Source organism: Cynocephalus volans, chromosome 8 (assembly GCF_027409185.1).
Source record: "Cynocephalus volans isolate mCynVol1 chromosome 8, mCynVol1.pri, whole genome shotgun sequence".
Classification (NCBI taxonomy): Eukaryota; Metazoa; Chordata; class Mammalia; order Dermoptera; family Cynocephalidae; genus Cynocephalus; species Cynocephalus volans.
In genome coordinates this window covers 66,284,954-66,304,602 of record NC_084467.1, presented here as the reverse complement: position 1 = coordinate 66,304,602, position 19,649 = coordinate 66,284,954, and the positions used below count along the sequence as shown (strand labels likewise).

The following is a 19,649-nucleotide window of genomic DNA, read 5'->3' as shown; positions in this document are numbered from 1 at the left end:
TGTACAGTACAATTCCGCTATGTACTTGGCCATTCTGTCAAGTCATATCTTCTGGCCTAGGAGAACCTTATTTCCCTAAGTCGGTTGGTGGCAAGTCCTGATTTTCACAACCTCCTGTGGTCTTACAGCCTTCCTTTTTTATAATATAGTCACTGAATTTGAGATGTTGCTCTTGTCTTAATCCTAAACTAAGCTGTCTTGTCAAATATACCATAGTTTTGCTGTGTGTGTGTGTGTGTGTGTGTGTGTGTGTGTGCGCGCGCGTGCGCGCGTGCGTGCACATGTGTGCATGCGTCTGTTTTTAAACACATGAGAAGTTGGTACGGACACCTTGATAAATTACAAATGACCCTCCCATCCTGCCATTATTAAAATAGAGCTTTCCCTATCTTTTACTGAATTTTTAATTTCCAGCACATGTGTACTACAGAGGAGGCCTAATGTAGGTCACTGGATGCCATCATGAATAATGGGAAAAAAGAAGTCCCTGGCTTCCCAATGCTTATTAGCGTGAAAACACAGCCCTGGATGCCTTATTATGCTTTTTGTCTCAGCAGTCCTATGGGTCTGCCCCTGACTGCTGTGTGAACTTACTATCCCTGCCAAATACATCAGCTGGGGTGGGAACATTAACTCATTCTAACAGAGGCGTGTCAACATTGCTCCTGATAAGTGCTGAGATGCTATATTTGCAAAGACTGTCTTCAAAAAGAAAAAAAAAAAATACTGTTTTTAACACTGTGCCCCCTATCTTTCAAATCCAAGATTTTCTCTACTTTTCCCATTTTCTCTTGGTCCAGGTTTTGCTGAGGCTAGGAGCCACTTATTCTGAGTTAGGAATAACTAGACATCTTTGTATTTAGTGTCTGGGTGCAGTAATAGTATAACTTTGGGTAAGCTACGCATGTTCCTGTGCCTCGTGGCTGATTTGTGGGGCTAGCAGAGTTGTTTTGTTTTCGTTTGTTTTTGTTTTTCCCCCCTCCACCCTGCTGCACTGTGTTTGTTGAGGCATCTTCCCTCCTGTGCTGGCAGAGGGTACTGACAGAGGGGTCCCAAATTCTCAGGGAAGAAGGCTTGAAATCCCTTCCCGCTCTGGAAACTAGTAAGGGTCTGCAAACCCGGGGCTTGTGAGCCAATTTAATCCCTACAGTTTGTCATGTAATGGCACAAGAAACTTTACAAATGGTCAAGCTGAAATAGCAAAACCCGGGCTGCACTTAAAACCCTTCCCAGCTTAGAAAACTGTCACCATGAAAGACAGTGAGGAATGACACGTCGTTGATTTCTTTTTCTCTCCTTAAGATTGAGTGGGAATGGATGGAACATGCTGGCAAAGATTAGCCAGGTAGAGATCTTGTTATTTACAAACGTCCTGTTTTGTCAGTGTTTTCTGAAAGTGACTTTTGTGCATTCTTTTTCTTAAATGATCCTTAAATGTGACTGCCTTTCTTTCCATTCTCCTCACCTGAGGCAGGAACATCTTGAAACATTGATTCTATTTGCTGCTAGCTTTCATTAATTTCTTCCATCCCTGAAGGCGGAGCCACATTGGTACCAGCTAATTAAGACCTATTTAGGACAGCTCAGAGTCCTTTATCAGCCCAGAATTAGCTTTGCTCTTTTAATGGGGACTATAGCTTTCTCAATTATTACTTAATTAAATAATGTGCCTACATTTGCCAGCATATTTCTTAAGTGAATGTGAGCTGCAATTGCCCACCTGCCCACAGAAAACCAGAATATCTCACATTGCTTCTCCAGAGAGTTAACATTCCTTTTGCATCTGTACATGCCAGGCACATAATCACATTCTTCAGTGTTGAGTGTGGTGCCATGTGCCAATGTCAGCCTTACAGCACCTCTAGGGGGTTTCAGTCTTAAGATGCATTAATGCAAATGTGCAAATGTCAGCAGGCTAATATTATTTATGCATACCAATCATTCAAAGGGGGAAAAAATCCATTTTGGTCCAGATTGTTCTTAATATAAAATCTTTAATTTCAAAGTTTTCTGGAGGAAATGAAAGTTCTGTAGAGTTCACAATTCTTGTTTTCTAGAAATATATTTAGTAAGTAAAAATATAAACGTAGTCACTGCTCAAAAAAACTAGAATTACAAAGAAAACTGGGCCCCAGAAGATAAAGAAAGAAAGGACAAGCTGCCTTTTCTTTCTGTTCTCTCAGACTTCCCCACAAAATCACCCTATCTAATTGACAAGTCAAATAATTTTAGGTAGTAACTGATAAAAAAAAAAGCAAATTAAATTTCATTTGATTTGAAAAAGTATTCCATATGCTTGTGAATTGGTCTAAACTTATTCTAAGAAATTTAACTTTGCATGTATTTCTTCTACTACTTGATGTTTCCTCAGTGAGAAATCCCTTAAGACAAAACAAACAACCAAAAACATTGGAAAAATGTGAAGATGCCTACCTTAAATGGAAGGGTTAAATATATATATATATATATATATATATATATATATATTTTTTTTTTTTTTTTTAAAGACCATTTGAAGAAACAAGCAGAGAAGTAAATTTTTCTTTGAGGATCTCCATCTAATTATTTTCCTTTCAGAAATCACTTTAACTATTACTGACATAAGTTTTTTAATTCTATAAATTATAAATAATATTGATGACATGATCTCTCCTTTAAAAAGCTTATGACAAAAAGAGTATATGCTAAAAAGTTCCAGTAAGTGCAGGCAAACTAAGCAAAGTAGCTTTAAAACAAAAGTAAAATTAAATAGATTCCCTTTCTTCCCTACTCCCTCTTGCCTGTAGTGATGTATACCACTTAACTTACTCCTATTTACTCAGGAGAAAAATATTAAAAACTTTTGCTGGGATTAAGCCAACACACACTTTGTGAGCATAGACCCAGATGGACACTGCCATTAAAATGTTTTCTTTGTCCCATCACCCAAGCAGTAGCTGAGCTGAGTGCAATCCTGCCTGCAATGGCCACAGGCCCAGACCCAAGCCCCAGAAAGGCCCAAGCAGGAGCCAAGGTGAGACCCATCCTGTGCACCAACATGGCAGGCCCAGACCCAAGCCCCAGAAAGCCTGACAGCCACCCAAGCAGGAGCCGAGGTAAACACTGTCCCACATGCCACTGGGGGCCCAGTCTAAAGCCCTGGAAAGCCCCTCCCACCATCCAATCCAGGTAGTCTACCACAGCCACCACCACACCTAGTGACATTACAAGGACACTTCACCACCACAGTAACAGCCAGTGCCACCCTATAAGTAGCCCACCACACAATCAACTACATTAATACAAGAAGAGTCACTACAGAGCCTACAAATAGAGGAGGAAGTCTTTCTCTTCATAGCCCACTCCTGAGTAATAGAAGAAATAAGTGTCCTACCAGAACCAAACATCAACAGAAAAACACTAGAACTACAAATAACCAAGAAGATATGACACTGCTGAAAAATACAGTAATTCTCAAGTACCACAACCCGCAGAGCAAGAAACCCTTCAAATGTCTGAAAAGAAATTCCAAGCAACAATCTTAAGAAAACTCAATAACAGAAGACTCAATTAGAGAACACAACAAAACAAGAGAAAACATACAGGATATGAAAAAGGAAATTTACAAAGAAACTAATACCTTAAAAAAGAATGTAGCAGAACTCCTGGAACTGAAGGATTCACTCAATGAAATAAAAACACAACAGAGAGCTTAAGCAGAAGGCTAGAGCAAGCAGAAGAAAGAATTTCAGATCTCAAAGATGATCTTCTTGAAATAACCCAGGCAGAAAAAAGAAAAAAAAGGGGGAGGGGGCAAAAGAATTATTAAAAAATGAAAAAGTTCCAAGAGAACTAGCAGACAACCTCAAAAACACAAACATCCCAATCATGGGTATTCCAGAAGGGGAGGAGAAGGGAAAAGGCATTGAAAACCTATTTAAGGAAATAATAACAGGAAACTTCCCAAGTATTGGAAGAGATTCAGACCTGCAGATCCAGGAAACCCAAAGATCCTCAAACAGATTCAATCCGAAAAGATCCTCTCCAAGGCACTTACAGCCAAACTGGCAAAGTTCAAAGACAAAGAGAGAATTCTAAAAGCAGTGAGAAAAAAGGGTCAAGTCATCAATAAGACGCTCCCCATCAGACTAACAGCAGACTTCTCAACTGAAACCTTACAGGACAGAAGAAAATGGGATGGCATATTCAAAACACTAAAGAAAAAAATTTCCAGCCAAGAATTCTTGAGCCAGAAGGCTATCCTTCAGAAATAAGGGAGAAATAGTATATTTCCCAGTCAAACAAAAATTGTGGGAGCTCACCCCTCAAGACCAGCCCTGCAAGAAATTTTCAAAGGAGTCCTGCATCCAGAATCCAAAAAATAATAATCACTGTCATGGACAAACAAGAAAGAGCAAAACATGCTGTTAAAACAAAAATGCAAATGAGAAAGAGAAAGAAGCTAAATCATGCCAACTCAAAAATCCAACTAACATTGAGGATGAAAAATAAAAGGGAAAGAAAGGAAGAAAAGATATTTAAAACATCTAAACAAAAAGCAATAAAATGACAGGAGTAAAGCAATACCTGTCAATAACAACCCTGAATGTAAATGGATTAAACTCCCCATTCTACATTCTAAAGACACAGACTGACCAAATGGATTTAAAAGCTAGACCCAACTATATGCAGTCTTCAAGAGGCTCACCTCATATATAAGACACATACAGACTAAAAGGGAAGGGATGGAAAAAGATATACCATGCAAATGGAAACCAAAAATGAGCAGGAGTAGCTATTCGTATATTGGATAAGATAGACTTTACACCAAAATCCATAAAAAGAGACAAAGAAGGTTACTATATAATGACAAAGGGACCTATCAAGTTAGAAGACATAACAATCATAAATATGTATGCACCCAATACTGGAGCACCCAGGTACATAAATCAAACACTCTTAGACCTAAAAAAAAAGATAGACCCTAATACAATAATGGTGGGTGACCTAAACAGCCCTCTCTCAGCATTGGACAGTCCTTCCAGGCAACAAACTAGCAAAGAAACACAGAATTTAAACTACACCTTAGACCAATTGGACCTGGCAGATATCTACAGACCATTCCATCCATCAACTACAGAATATACATTCTTCTTGTCAGCACACGGAACATTCTCAAAGGCAGACCACATGTTAGGTCACAAATAAAATCTCAGCAAATAAAAAAAAAAATTGAAATCATTCCAAGTATCTTTTCAGACCACAGTGGATTAAAACTGGAAATCAATAACAAGCAAAACTCTGGAAACTATACAAGTGCATGGAAACTAAGTAACAGGCTCCTCAGTGACCTATGGGTGCAAGAAGAAATTATACAGGAAATCAAAAACATTCTTGAAACTAATGAAAATAAAGACACATCATACCAAAACCTGTGGGATACTGCAAAAGCAATACTAAGAGGGAAGTTCATTGCAATAAACACTTACTACATCAAAAGAACAGAAAGACTTCAAATAAATGACCTAAAGCTACATCTCAAAGAACTAGAAAAACAACAACAATTCAATCCTAAAAGTAATAGACAAAAAGAAATAATTAGGATCGGGGCAGAACTAAATGTAATAGAGACCCCAAAAAACAACACAAAAGATAAATGAAACAAAAAGTTGGTTTGTTGAGAAGATAAATAAAATAGACAAACTATTAGCTAGGTTAATAAATAAAAGAAGTGAGAAGATCCAAATAACAAAAATCAGAAATGAAAAGGGAGACATTACAACCAATACCACAGAAATATGAAGAATCATTAGAGATAACTATAAACAACTATATGTCAACAAATATGAAAACCTGGAGGAAATGGATAAATTTCTAGACACATACAAACTGTCGCAACTGAACCAAGATGACACAGAAAACCTGAACAGACCAGTAACAAGCAATGAGATTGAAGCAGTAATCAGCAGTCCCCAAACAAAGAAAAGTCCAGGATGGCTAACATCTAAATTCTATTAAACCTTTAAAAGAGGAATTAATACCAATTCTCTTCAAACTATTCCAAACAATTGAAATGAAAGCCATTCTCCCAAACTCATTCTATGAGGCCGGCATCACCCTGATACCCAAACCAGACAGATACAACAAAAAAAAGAAAATTACTGGCAAATATCCTTGATAAACACAGATGCAAAAATCCTCAAAGAAATAGTAGTAATCAGCATACAGCAACACATCAAAAAAACTATACACCATTATCAAGTGGGATTTATCTCAGGGATGCAAGGATGTTTCAACTATGCAAATAAATAAATGTGATACACCACATCAACGAAATTAAGGACAAAACCCATACTATTATCTCAATAGATGCAGGAAAAGTATTGGACAAAATTCAACATCTTTCATGATAAAGACTCTCAGCAAATTAGGTACAGAAGGAAATTATCTCAACACAATAAAAACTATTTACAACAAACCCACCACCAATACCAACCTGAATGGGGAAAAGAAGAAAGCCTTTTGCTTAAGAATAGGAAAAAGGCAAGGATGCCCACTATCAACACCCCTAGTTAACACAGTATTAGAAGTACTAGCCAGAACAATCAGGCAAGAGAAAGAAATAAAGGTCATCCAGACTGGAAAGGATGAAGTCAAACTGTCTCTTTTTGTAGATGATAAGATCTTATATAGAGAAAAGCTAAAGATTCTACCAAAAAACTCTTCGAGCTGATCAGCAATTTCAGTAATGTTGCAGGATACAAAAGTCAATACCCAAAAAACAGTAGCATTTTTATACTCCCACAAAAAACAAGCAGAAAAAAAAATCAAGAAAGCAAGCCCATTTACAACAGTTGCCAAAAAACCCCAAACAAACAAACAAACAAAAAAACCTAGGAATCAATGTAACCAAGGAGGTGAAAGATCTCTACAATTAGAATTACAAAACACAACAGAAAGAAATTAAAGAGGACACAAAAAGTTGGAAAGACATGCCATGCTTTTAGATCAGATGAATTAGCATCATGAAAATGCCCATTCTACCCAAAGCAATCTACAGATTCAATATAATCCCCCTCAAAATACCAATGACATTCTTCACTGAAATAGAAGAAGCAATCCTAACATTCATATGGAACAACAAAAGACCCTGAATAGCCATAACAATCTTGAGCAAAAATAATAAGCCAGAGTCATAATGCTACCTAACTTCAAATTATATTACAAAGCTATTATAACCAAAACAGCATGGTACTGGCATAAAAACAGACACCCAGATTGATGGAACAGAATAGAAAACCTGGAAATCAATCCACATACTTACAGCCAACTGATCCTTGCCAATGGCAACAAGAACATACATTGGGAAAAAGACTGCCTCTCCAATAAATGGTTCTGGGAAAATTGGACATCCATATTCAGAAGAATGCAACAGGACCTGTACCTCTCACCATATACCAAAATCAAGTCAAAATGGATTAAGCAGTTAAATATAAGACCTGAAAGCATAAAATTACTAAAAGAAAACACAGGGAAAACATTCCAGGAAGTAGGACTGGACAAAGACTTTATGAATAAGACCCTGAAAACACAAGCAACAAAAGAAAAAATAAAATAAAATAATGGAATTATATCAAACTAAAAAGCTTCTGCACAGCAAAGAAAACAATCAACAGAGCAGAAAGACAACCTATGAAATAAGAGAAAATAATTGCAAACTATATATTTGATAAGGGATTAAGATCCAGAATATATAAGTAACTCAAACAACTATAAAGTTAAAAAACAAATAATGCAATTAAAAGGGCAAAGGAGATGAATAGGCATTTTTCAAAGTAAGACCTATGAATGGTCAACAGGAACATGAAAAACTGCTCAGTACCACTAATCATCAGGGAAATGCAAATCGAGACCTCATCGAGATGTCATCTCACCCCATTTAGACTGGCCATTATTAAAAAGATTGAGAATAACAAAACTGGTGAGGATATGAGAAAAGGAGAACTCTTCAACTCACTGTTGGTGGGACTGTAAATTAGCACAGCCATTGTGGAAAACAGTATGGATGTTTCTCAAACAACTACAGCTAGAACTGCCATTTGATCCAGCAACTCCACTGCTGGGTGTATACCCGAAGGAATGGACATCATCAAGCTGAAGGGATGCCTGTACTCCCATGTTTATTGCAGCTCTATTTACAGTAGCCAAGAGTTGGAACCAACCTAAATGTCCATTGATGGATGACTGCATAAGGAAAATGTGGTATATACACTCAATGGAATGGTACTCAGCCACAAAAAAAAAAAAATATATATATATATATATATTAAATCCTGCCATTTGCAGCAATATAGATGAGCTTGGAGAAAATTATGTTAAATGAAATAAGCCAGACACAGAAGGAGAAATACCATATGTCCTTACTTATATCTGGGTTCTAAGAAAGAAGGAAAGAAAGATGAAAGATGAAAGAAAGAAAGAATGGACACAATAATTCATTGAACTTTCAGAAGAAGAGAAGAAACAAAATGATAATAGAGATGTGGGGGAGGGAGACAGGAGGGTTGGAAAGTGAAAAGTTGGGTAAAGGGCATGAAGAAAAATTACGATTTGTAATAATTAATATGCTAATAATAAAATAAATAATGAAAAAATGGGGAAGAAGATATACCTGGAGAAAATTATGCTAAGTGAAAAAACCCAGACACAGAAAGAGAAATATTGCTTTCACTCATAAGTGGGAGCTGATTTAATAAATAAACAAATAAACAATAAAGAAAGACAGAGAGAGAGAAAGAAGGAAAGAATCAACAATCACAATAATATGTTGAACTTTAAGAAAGAGAACAGAACTATGGTTATTAGAAGTGGAAAGGGGGAGGGAGAGGGGGAAAGGGAAGAGGGTTAATGAGAAATTAATGAGAAATTGGTTAGTGGACACCAAGAATGATTACATATTGTAATGATGAATAAGCTAACTATCTTGATTTGACCATCACATATTGTACGCAACTACTGATAGTCAACTTTGTACCCCATGAATATATATAATCAATTATGCTTCAATAAAAAAACAATTGAAAAATAATAAATAAACAATAAAATGTTTTCTTTGATGCAAAATAATCTTAAAATGTTTACAGTTATCATATTTCCTGCTGTGCTGTTATTCTTATTCTAAGATTGTTGTGTGTGTGTTGAGGGATAAAGCAGATGAATAATTACACTGGTGTCTGTGAGACCTGTGATTGTCAGCATGATTGAAAGAAGAAACAGATGTAAGATAGAGGAGGTAAAACAAAAACCTGGTGGCCTGGAATCTGAATTGAAAGTTTCAGTATGAACTAAATAGTGGTTTTATCTTTAAACAATATACAAAGCATATGTTGTTTATATACTAGTTCTGTCCACTACAAAGGCCAAGAAGCAAAGACTAACACAGTAACACTGAGTACACACAGGGCCAAGGTCTCTTTCAACTACTAAAAGGATCTGAGGCTCTTTGAAGAAATATCTGTAGTCATGCATGCATCAGGATATGTACAAGAGCCTGAAACATCTAATACTACCAAAAAAGCAAAGAAGCTATCCAAGACAACTAAGGGAATGTCAAAAGGACCCAAAGCCAATCTGAAGAGGTTCCCACAGGCCAAAATAGAACAATTTGAGCATAAGGATATAATTTTAATGAATTGAAATACTTCAAATATATTTGAGTCTATATGTTAATATGTGGGTGTTAATAATAATAGACTTACGGGTCACTGTTGGAGGATGCTAGGGAACTAATGCATTAAAATTAGTAAATACAGGGCCGAGCCCGTGGCGCACTCGGGAGAGTGTGGTGCTGGGAGCGCGGCAACGCTCCCGCCATGGGTTCGGATCCTATATGGGAATGGCCGGTGCACTCACTGGCTGAGTGCCAGTCACAAAAAAGACAAAAAAAAAAAAAAAAAAAAAAATTAGTAAAAACAGAGAAGAGACCAGTGCTGTCTTCTATCTCATAGTAACCAAACGGTTAATGAGGGCAAGTTTCTCTTTATGAAGCATATCAGCTAATATCTGAATAGACATTTGTCAAAAGAAGACATACAAATGGCCAACAGGAAAATGCCATGTGAAAAAATGTTCAATAGCACTGATCATCAGGGAAATGCAAACTAAAACCAAAATGAGATATCATCTCACTTCAGCTAGAATGGCTATTATCAACAAGACAAAAACTAACAAATGCTGCAAAGGATGAGGAGAAAAAGGACCTCTCCTACATTGCTGAAGGGAGTGCAAATTGGTACAGCCACTGTGGAAAAGAGTATGGAGGTTCTTCAGAGAACTAAAAGTAGATCTACGTTACAACCCAGCTAGCCCACTAATGGATATATACCCAAAGGAAATGAAACCAATATATCAAAAAGACACCTGTACTCCCATGTTCATGGAAACACTATTCACAATAGCCAAGAGGTGGAATCAACCTAAAAGCCCATCAATGGACGAATGGATTAAGCCACTGTGGTACGTATACACAATGGAATACTACTCGTCTGTTTTTTAGAAAAATGATATCCTCTCAGTTGCAGCAACATGGATGGAACTGGAAACTATCATGTTAACTGAAGTAAGTCGGGCACAAAAACACAAACACTGCATGATCTCACTCATATGTGAAATCTAAAAAAATAAAAGGGGTTTCTCATAGGAGTAGAGTGGAATAATAGTTACCAGGGAAGGGGAAGGAAAAGTGGTGGACTGATGGATACAAAACTATGCTATCTACCATAAGTGAATCATCATGCAGTATATGCATGTATTGAAACAACATACTTTACCTCATAAACAGGTATAAATGAATGTTAATTTTTTAAAAAATCATGGAAAAAAGATATGACAAAATATCATCATTTTGCAACCCTAAGAAATTACTGGATCTAGACAATGATTGCTAATGGCTTCCAACATAAAAAGAGAGAAAACTAGACAAACTGATAGAAGTACTGCCTAATGGTCTTGGCTAACAAAAAACCAAAACTGGACCTGAATCCAATCAAGCTTCAGTATAGAAATACCAAGATAGAATGAATACCATGCAGCTGCAATTAGCAAGTCTAGATTGTGGGAAACTCTATAAGACAATGCCTAGGTTTCTTCAACAACACAGAGCGAGAGGAAGAGAAAGAGAGAGAGAGAGAAGGAAGCAGCTTTACAGATTAACAGAAATACAGGAAAAATATCAATTGATTGCAATGTATGGACTTTGTACAAATCCTGATTCAAACTAACTGTTAAAAAATATATTAATGAAACAATTGAAGAAATTTGCTAACTGACTAAATATATAATGGTAATGATATGAAGGAAGTATTGCTGATTTTTATGTAGACCAATGGCATTGAATTTATTTTTAAGAGTCTTCATCTTTTAGAGGTATAACTGAAATATTTATGAGTGAAGTGATATGATGTCTGAGATTTCTTTCAAAATAATCCTTGGGGAGCAAGAAAGAGTTTAGGGAAATAGATGAAACAAGATTGGCCATGAGTTAATAATTATTCAAGCTGAGTGGTGGCTATACAGAGGTTCATTATACTATTAGTCTCTCTACTTTGTAACTTTGACATTTTTCTTAATAAAAAGTTAAAAAATATATTCTTGTTTGAAATTTGGCAATAAATATCATATCACCATGGGAAATTCTTAAACAATAAAAGTCTTTAGAATAGTTAAAATATTAATACATATTTAAATCATAGTGGAAATAGCAGCCTTTGAGGTCATTTTAGTCAGCCTTTGGTTATCTCACCAGAATTCTACTTAAATCATCCATTCTGCCCATTTTAAAAATACTGACTTTTTTTTTTTCTCCTGTCTGGTGTCTGGTTATAGTACTCAATGAAGCAACCAGACAGGAATCGACACAGTAAAAATAAACACAGCAAGAATGCAGCTTAAAATCATTTTGCTTTTTTTTTTACTTTTGTTTTGATAACTCTACCAATTGAATGATACCTGCATATTAATTTTACCAAATGAGCAGTAATTTTCCCACTGTACGAACATCTTTCCTCATCACAGTCAGTAGGAAAACGATCTCCCAAAGCTATTCTCTCGCAGTTCCTGTTGTGCAATCTACAAATCTGTGACAGCATTATCTCACTGCAAGCTCACGGCAAAAGCCAACACGATATAAACACATAGAAACAAAGAGCATGCTAAGCTCTTCTTTGATACCCTCCAATGATTCTGTGGCTTATGGTTATGACTTGGGGATACCCTGAGGGCTAACTCTAACTAATGAAAAACCACATATATCTAATTAATTGCATTGCTCTGGTTTAGTGAGAAACCAGAAATTTCCAACGCCCTTGAGAGTGGTCATATTTCTATAGAATGGCGCTACATGTGAGCGTATTTCTTTGAAGCACCATGCCTACTCCTTTTATCTCTACTGCCTGTCTCTTTGGACAGCTTATGCTGCACTGATTCAAACCTAACCTTTGGGATTCTTCTTGCTAACTCCAACAGTAGAAAAGACCAGAATTATGGGTTTTTCTGTCTTGTATTTCATATGAAGCTGTGCATTTTTGGTGCTCAGAAATAGAAAACAATAAATTCAAAACAACCCACATTATCAATAGGGTAACAGTTCACCTAAGATTTTTAAGTAATTATCACCATTCAAATTACATCCAGAGATAATAAAAACTGCCCCTCCCCAAGCACATACCCCAATATAGCTAGAAGTTTAGATTTGATATTATTGAAGAGTGAAAGATATAACTTTTGAGGAAGTCAGAACATTAACATTGGAATTATGGCTGATGCTCTATTTATTCATGGTATTGCACAAAGAAGCAAAATTCACAGCCATTGGTTTCAATATCTTCCTTCAGCAGTTGTTTAGTAGAGCTAAAGATATGAACCAAGATCAATTGATCTGTAATTCCACTTCTCTCCCTTATACGGGTTATCTTTCTAAGGAGGAAGAAAAAATGGCAGCAATAAAGTTATATGGGATATGAGGGGGCTGAAAAGGGGGCAAAGAGAGGAAATAGAAGTTAGGAGAAGGGGAAGAATGAGACAAGCAGGCCTCGAGAAAAAGAAGTGGGAGGGTGGTTTACAGAACGCTGTGGGAAAAAAATGACTGTACTAAAAAATGCAAATTGGTTTTTGGATAATTGAGTGAGTGATATTTATACCTCATTTCTCTTTAAGAATCCAACTGTTAATGATTTTTAAGTAATGCATAATTTCAATATGGTATTCTGCTTAACGTGCTAGATACCAGGTTATGGTGTTTAAGATCACAGGGCCTATTTGCATGCATGAAGCTATATAATCTTATTAGAGAATCAACAGCCTGTTCTGTTTGTCGTCTCAGGTAAAATCTTGCCAGTTTCCAGAGGAGTTTAGGTCAATGCATAATCCCAAAGTTCCTTAACATTTCTATGTTTTGAAACAGAAACACGTAGCCTTCCTCTTTTAGCTGAAATTCAACTTAATCAATAGCAAATTGAGCTAAATAAGAAAAGATCTAAAGATATCTTGGGGAAGCATCCAGGGTTTCTTGGAGCCTGAAGCCAATCAAAATGGAGAGAACAGAAGGTGGTGTAGGTGGAATAAATAGGACCGCTGCTGGCTCATCAAGCAGTCATAACAGTTAAAAACATGTAGCGATCAGTATAAAAATTAACTCTGTTCATTTCATAGCTGGCAAAAGGACTTAGCAATGATTTAGCACGAAAGACAATAAGGCTGCTCCAGAGAGGACTCACCTGTCTTTCCCAGTCTCTTTCTTAAAAACTCCGTCACAGTAACTCATGCGCTTCTCTGTGGTCACGTAAATTTGGGCATCTGGATAGATATCAACTGTCTTTTTCAACATGTTGTAAACAATGCCATTGCCATCTTTCCTCATATTGCGGAAAGGGCCCCAAATAACATAAATAGTAGTGTTTGCTTCCTTGAAAAAATAATCAGGGTTTTTTAACAAAAGAGGAACACTGGTATGGGACACAACTCGAATCATTGTCATGTGACCAACATCTTCTTCATAACCCTTGGTGGGAGCATTGTTCATTCTCCAAATGCAGGAGGATCGATCTATCTCGGTTCCCACCTTCTGGCCAACCATCTGACCTGAGTTTGACACTATGGCACAAAGGTTGCAGTCCAGTTGCAAAGGCTGAAAAACAGAAAGAGAAAGAAGGTGGGAGGGGAGAAAGATGTAAATTAGTAAATTCAACTTAGTCCAACAAGTTCCTCTGGGAAAACAAAAATTCAGATATTGTGTAAATGCTGAATATAGAAATATCTCTGAGGTGTATGTGCCAATCCTACAGTCTCTGCTATAGGTTGTCAAGTTAGGGCATGCTTTCATTAAAAAAGTAAATACGTACTCTTAAAAAATAATTTTAATTTCTGCAAACCCCATGTGTTGGTTTAAAATTATATGGAAAAACACTCATTTGTTTTTCCACCTTAATTGTTGGATTTTTTATTCAGAGCTGTAATTTCAAATGAAATAAGGAAATGTGGAAAGATTTGAGCTCTGCAAAAAGGTTGGTAGCTATAAAAGAAATGCAGACAAAATATATCCAGGTAGCAATTCTGTACTATATTTATATATATGAACAATTATGTAGCAGTTCATAAAAATATGAAAAGTTCAACAAATGATGCAGTTCTGAAAAAGATTTCCAGAACTCAGAACTATTTAAGACAAGTTCCAGGGCAACAGAAATATTAAAGAAACTTTTCAAAAATTTTCTCAAGTCACCATGTGAATTGGCCTTTGTGTTTGGATTCATTCTAGATGATTAATGGAAGGCATGTACATAGACAGTCTCTAGAGCTAGTCTATTATCCTCCTTCTCCCCCCTTATTTAACCATGGAGGTAACAGAGACTCATAGAGGTTAGGCGTCAGCTTTCAGGAATTGCAGATGATAAAATTACACTTGTAGATTTAAATCTCGATCTTCTGACTTTAGGCCAGTGCTTTTTCCATTATTCCCTGCTTTCCTCCTAAAACAACCAAATAAATTACTTTTGCTGCTTCTCTCCCACATGAAGTCACCCTATCTTTCAAAACAGTAATAAAGAAGGTGCTTTGTTGATATACATTTTTCACATCTCCTTTCTATGAGATTCCACATTCTGCATCTGACATTTGATCCTGAATTTTTTATTGTGCCTATTGGTAAGTAGCCCCTCACACTGGGTACTGTCCTTATTTTATTTATTGTGCTGTATTTTACTTTAATTCATCATTTAATTTTGTCTGTCCACTAGACAGAAAACTCTGAAAGAACACTGCCTGTCTTCTTCATTTCATCCCCACTCCTGGAAATCCCTGGAATACATTTGGAGATCAATATACAGTTGGTTAAATTAAGAAAGAAATGCAATTTGACTAAAATAATTTATTTGGAGTCTGAGGACTCAACTTCATATTAAGGAAGAAATGGACTTTTCTGATTCATTTAGAATTGTTGATTTAGATGAAAAGAGAAAAGCAATCCAGAAGAAACATATCAACATATCAGCAGTTTCAGTGTGGGTGTCACACAGGTGGGTAAATTGAGAGGTAGGATACCTCAGAAGAGTCACCTGGATAATCAGTACACAATTGTAACAGATCATCTTTCCTGTCAATGGTGGGTACTCACAGCAGTATTGAGCACCTACTATGTGGCAGGCACAGCTCCAGGGGTTAGAATTCAGCTGTGAAAATCATTAACAAAAATCCCTGTCCTCATAGAGCTTACATTCAAGTTGAGGGGGGCAGGAGAAAAAGGCAATAAACAAATCAGCATACTATATAATATGTTAAATGGTGATAAGTGCTAAATAGAGGACATTAAAGCAGGAAAGGGGGTGAAGTATGTGTGTGCACGTGTGTGTGCGTGTGTGTGTGTGTATTGGTAGTGATCAGGCAAAGGCCTTGCTGAGAACATGATATTTGAGGAAAGACTTAAATGAAGTGAAAGGGCTGCCATGTGGATATTTTGGGAAAAAAAGCATTCCTGAGGAGCCAATGCAAAAGCCAAGGCAAATACCCTGACATAGGAAAGTAATAAGAGGCAGAGCAATGTGGCTGGCAGAGCCAGTGGAGAGAGCTAGGGTATCTACTGAGGCTAGAGACATGGCAGGGGAGATATCCCACAGGGCCTTTGACTTTGTGTGAGATGAGAGGCCACTGGAGGGCTCTGTACAGAGGAGCAAGTGATCCGAGTTATAGTTTAACAGCTTTGGCTGCTGTGTGGAAAGTTGATGAAAAAGAGACAAGGGTTGAAACAGGGAGAGCAGGCTACTGCTGCAATCCCAGCAAGAGAGGATGGTGGGATGAACCATGTTGAGGAGCGAAGTGGGAGGAGAGAAGCTGATCACATTCTGGAAATATTGTGAAGGTAGAGCCTACTGGATCGGCCAGTGAGACAGAAGATGGGAGGTGAGAGAAAGAGAAGTCTGGAATAACTTCAGATTTTTAGCCTAAGCACATGGACCAGGAGAGCTGCCTTTAACTGGTATGGGGAAGGGGAGGCTTCTGAAGAGCAGGATCAGGAGCTCATCTCCAGACCAGTTAGGCTTGAGATGCCTTGGGGACAGACTCTTGCATCAAAAGTTATATCAAAACTACCCAAACAGCTTTAAAACACTTGCCCCCCTGATTATTAAAGTAATATAGGCTCATTGTGGGAAACTTGAACAATTAAAAAAGAATAAATAAAATAATAAGGACTCTCCATATTCCCATCACTCTACAACCACTACAAATACTTGTATTTTGTCATATTTTCCTCTTTCTATATACAGTATATTCTCTTAGGTTGAGAAATAACATTTATACCACTTGGCAACCTTGGTTTTTCATTTAATTTCATATCATTAACCTTTCCCATGTCAGTAAATAGCCCCTAGAAATAGTATTAATGCCTGCTTAATATTCCATTATATGGATATACCATAATGTACTATTTGCATACTGTTAGGCATTTAGCTATTATTTAATTTTTTCCTCCTATTAAAAAGGTGCTTTGATAAACATCCTTGCACTTCCTGCCAAAGTTTGGACGCTAACAGTTATTACGTTAATTTAGATTTGTTTCTTTGATTTAATTTTTACTGTGCTCCTATAAAATATGCTACACTGACAAAGGCAACTGTTTATGTGAGATGTCCAAATTAAGAATTTCAAAAAAAACTTGACTTGCAGAACCCACAAAGGCCTACTTATGAGTGTCTTAAAACTCTGATGTCAAAAGGATGTCCATCACTTCTGCCATAGTAAGGTTTCTGAACTGAGGGGAGTGGCAGGCAGTCTAGGTCACAGGTTAGGATAGGTCTAATCAAGGTGGGTGTGTATATTAGGACACTTGGAAATGGGGTTTTACTGGTTGATGCCATTGTGAAGACTTCACCAATGATCCTTCACCAATGGAGACACAAGGGGACACCTGTTGGGGTCAGACATTGACCTAAGACCCTTCCTATCCACTTAGGAACATATACTCTTTTAGGTGACAAGGAATTCTGAACACAATATTCCTCCTGCCAGCTGATTTGCAGCAGAGCCTGACATCCATTACACTTAGCTGAGTCTTCCAAACTCACTTAGAGTCATGCAAATCAATGCTTCACTTAAATTCCGTGTGTCATATGGCACACTCCAACTTATCGCCAAAATGCATATGAAGCGGAAAGGTTACATTCCATTTACTGTTCCAAGAAGTCGCTTCATCATATAATAAAAGCATGTTTGGGGTATAGCCTCCACAAATTAAAAAAATCAAAAAGAAGAAAAAAAGAAAAAGCCTTGGCTGAATTCTAATCTATAAAATGCAGCAAGTTACACTGGATTTCCCAATCATTGCAGTGAATTAGCTGGTTCTGCTGTAACAAGGCTTAATTTGACTAATAAGAATCTGCATACTGGTCTCACTTGACAATTGTAACCTCCGAAAGTGATCAATTGAGAGATCGCAATCTGTTTCATGACAACATATTGGGATGCCACAGCTGTGCAGATTATGAGGTCAGCAGCTGATTAACAACTTGAGGGCAAGCACTGGGAACAACAAACGGTCTCTTGTTTATGTGACAACTATGTACCTGGGCGGAGGGCTCCGAATGCAATAGCTTTCATGGTAGATGGTGATCTTTAAATTGCCCCTTTGTTTTTGCTACTCCCTTGGCCACATTGTCACCATGGTCAGTCTAAGGAGACTTTCATATGTCTACACTTCTTGGTCACATCTTGCCTCTATGTCTAACTTCCTTTAGGAAGGACCAGGAAACACAGATAACATGATGACTGCTCTATTTACCACTTAGTTGTAGGAAGCAGTTTTAAAGAATGACAGGTGTGCAGGGCCAGATGAATGAAATATTTCTAATCATAATCAGAAACTTCAGGTAGCACAAAGAGCTTGCTAATGCCCAAGGGACTCATTTATACATGTGAAATCACCTTCAAAGTACAGTAAGCCATGATAAAAAGAAAGAAATACCAAGGCATGAATGGATGGTTTGACCCGAGAGCTGCTCTTATCTAGTTATCTCAGTTTCTTTTATTAGCTTTATCACTACATCTTTTGATCTCAACTTTCTTTGTTAAAATGTACTGCAGTTTCTTGAACTCGTTTATATTATTTGATTTGGGGAACTTGCTTGAAAATTTATTCCATATGTTTCCACTTGCTTGGCTCTGCCTCCATCAGCAGTTACTCTTCTCTCTCCAGATTGAGGCCCTGGATTTTCCAAGACCTTTGTTAAGATTTATCTGGTTCTACTTTATCAAGCTCTATCTTAATTTTGAATTCTACTTTTTAGCTGAGTGGTCTCTGTATTTTATTTCTTTTCATTAAAAACAAACTTTCCCTCTTAATCTTGTCTCATACACCAAACATATTTAAAAACATCTTGTATCCTCAGAACACTTTGATTGGGCTTAGACTGTGTCTATAAACTGAGAGCATCACAAATATTCAACCGACCCTGTCCGGGAAGCTGTTACACAAAGCTGAGACCTGTTAAAGAAAATCCACAAATGTTAAACCCTTTCTTTTATTTGAGCTCTACAATATTGATTTTTTTTTTTTTTAATGTGACAGTACTATATTTGTTTAGGGTATTTTCTCACTCTACAAAAGTATACTAACTCTATACCAGCACATTTGGTTATAAACACTCAGGTTGGGGAGAGTTTGAATTTGGTGGTAACTACTGAACAACCAAATAATTTTTATTTAGCCCAATTCATTCTGTGTAAGGCACTATGAAGTATAAGATAATTTAAAAATTTTAACCAGTGTGAACTTTAACCTTAGTACACAGCTCTGAGGTGTCTGAGAGAGTTTTACAATCAACTAGGGTCAACTCCTGTGCTATTTTAGAGGCTTAAGGGATTGTCTTGAAAAACAGGCCATTTCTCTGCTAAAATGAATCTTGACATTTTGCCTCCTTACAAGAAAAAAGCACTTGAGGCAAGATGGCAAACTAGAGGTGCCCAACACATGATCCTCCCAAAGAAAAAGACTAGAGCAAGGAAAGGACAGCTAAGTACAGGGGAGAGCATCAGTGGGAGAGCATGGGAGGGCAGTGAGAACCCGGCGAGGACTTTCTGGAGCATGAAAACCAAGCAGGGTGGTATAGAGCAGAAAGAGGCATGCA

At 37.1% G+C, this 19,649-nt stretch overlaps 1 protein-coding gene across 1 annotated transcript in view; it reads right to left on the bottom strand.

Moving 5' to 3' along the window:
* ST6GALNAC3 (ST6 N-acetylgalactosaminide alpha-2,6-sialyltransferase 3) overlaps positions 1 to 19,649 on the bottom strand; it is a 457,864-nt gene that overhangs the window by 193,377 nt on the left and 244,838 nt on the right. The window contains 1 exon segment of the mRNA XM_063105776.1: positions 13,752 to 14,161. Coding sequence (XP_062961846.1) covers positions 13,752 to 14,161 — 410 coding nt within the window.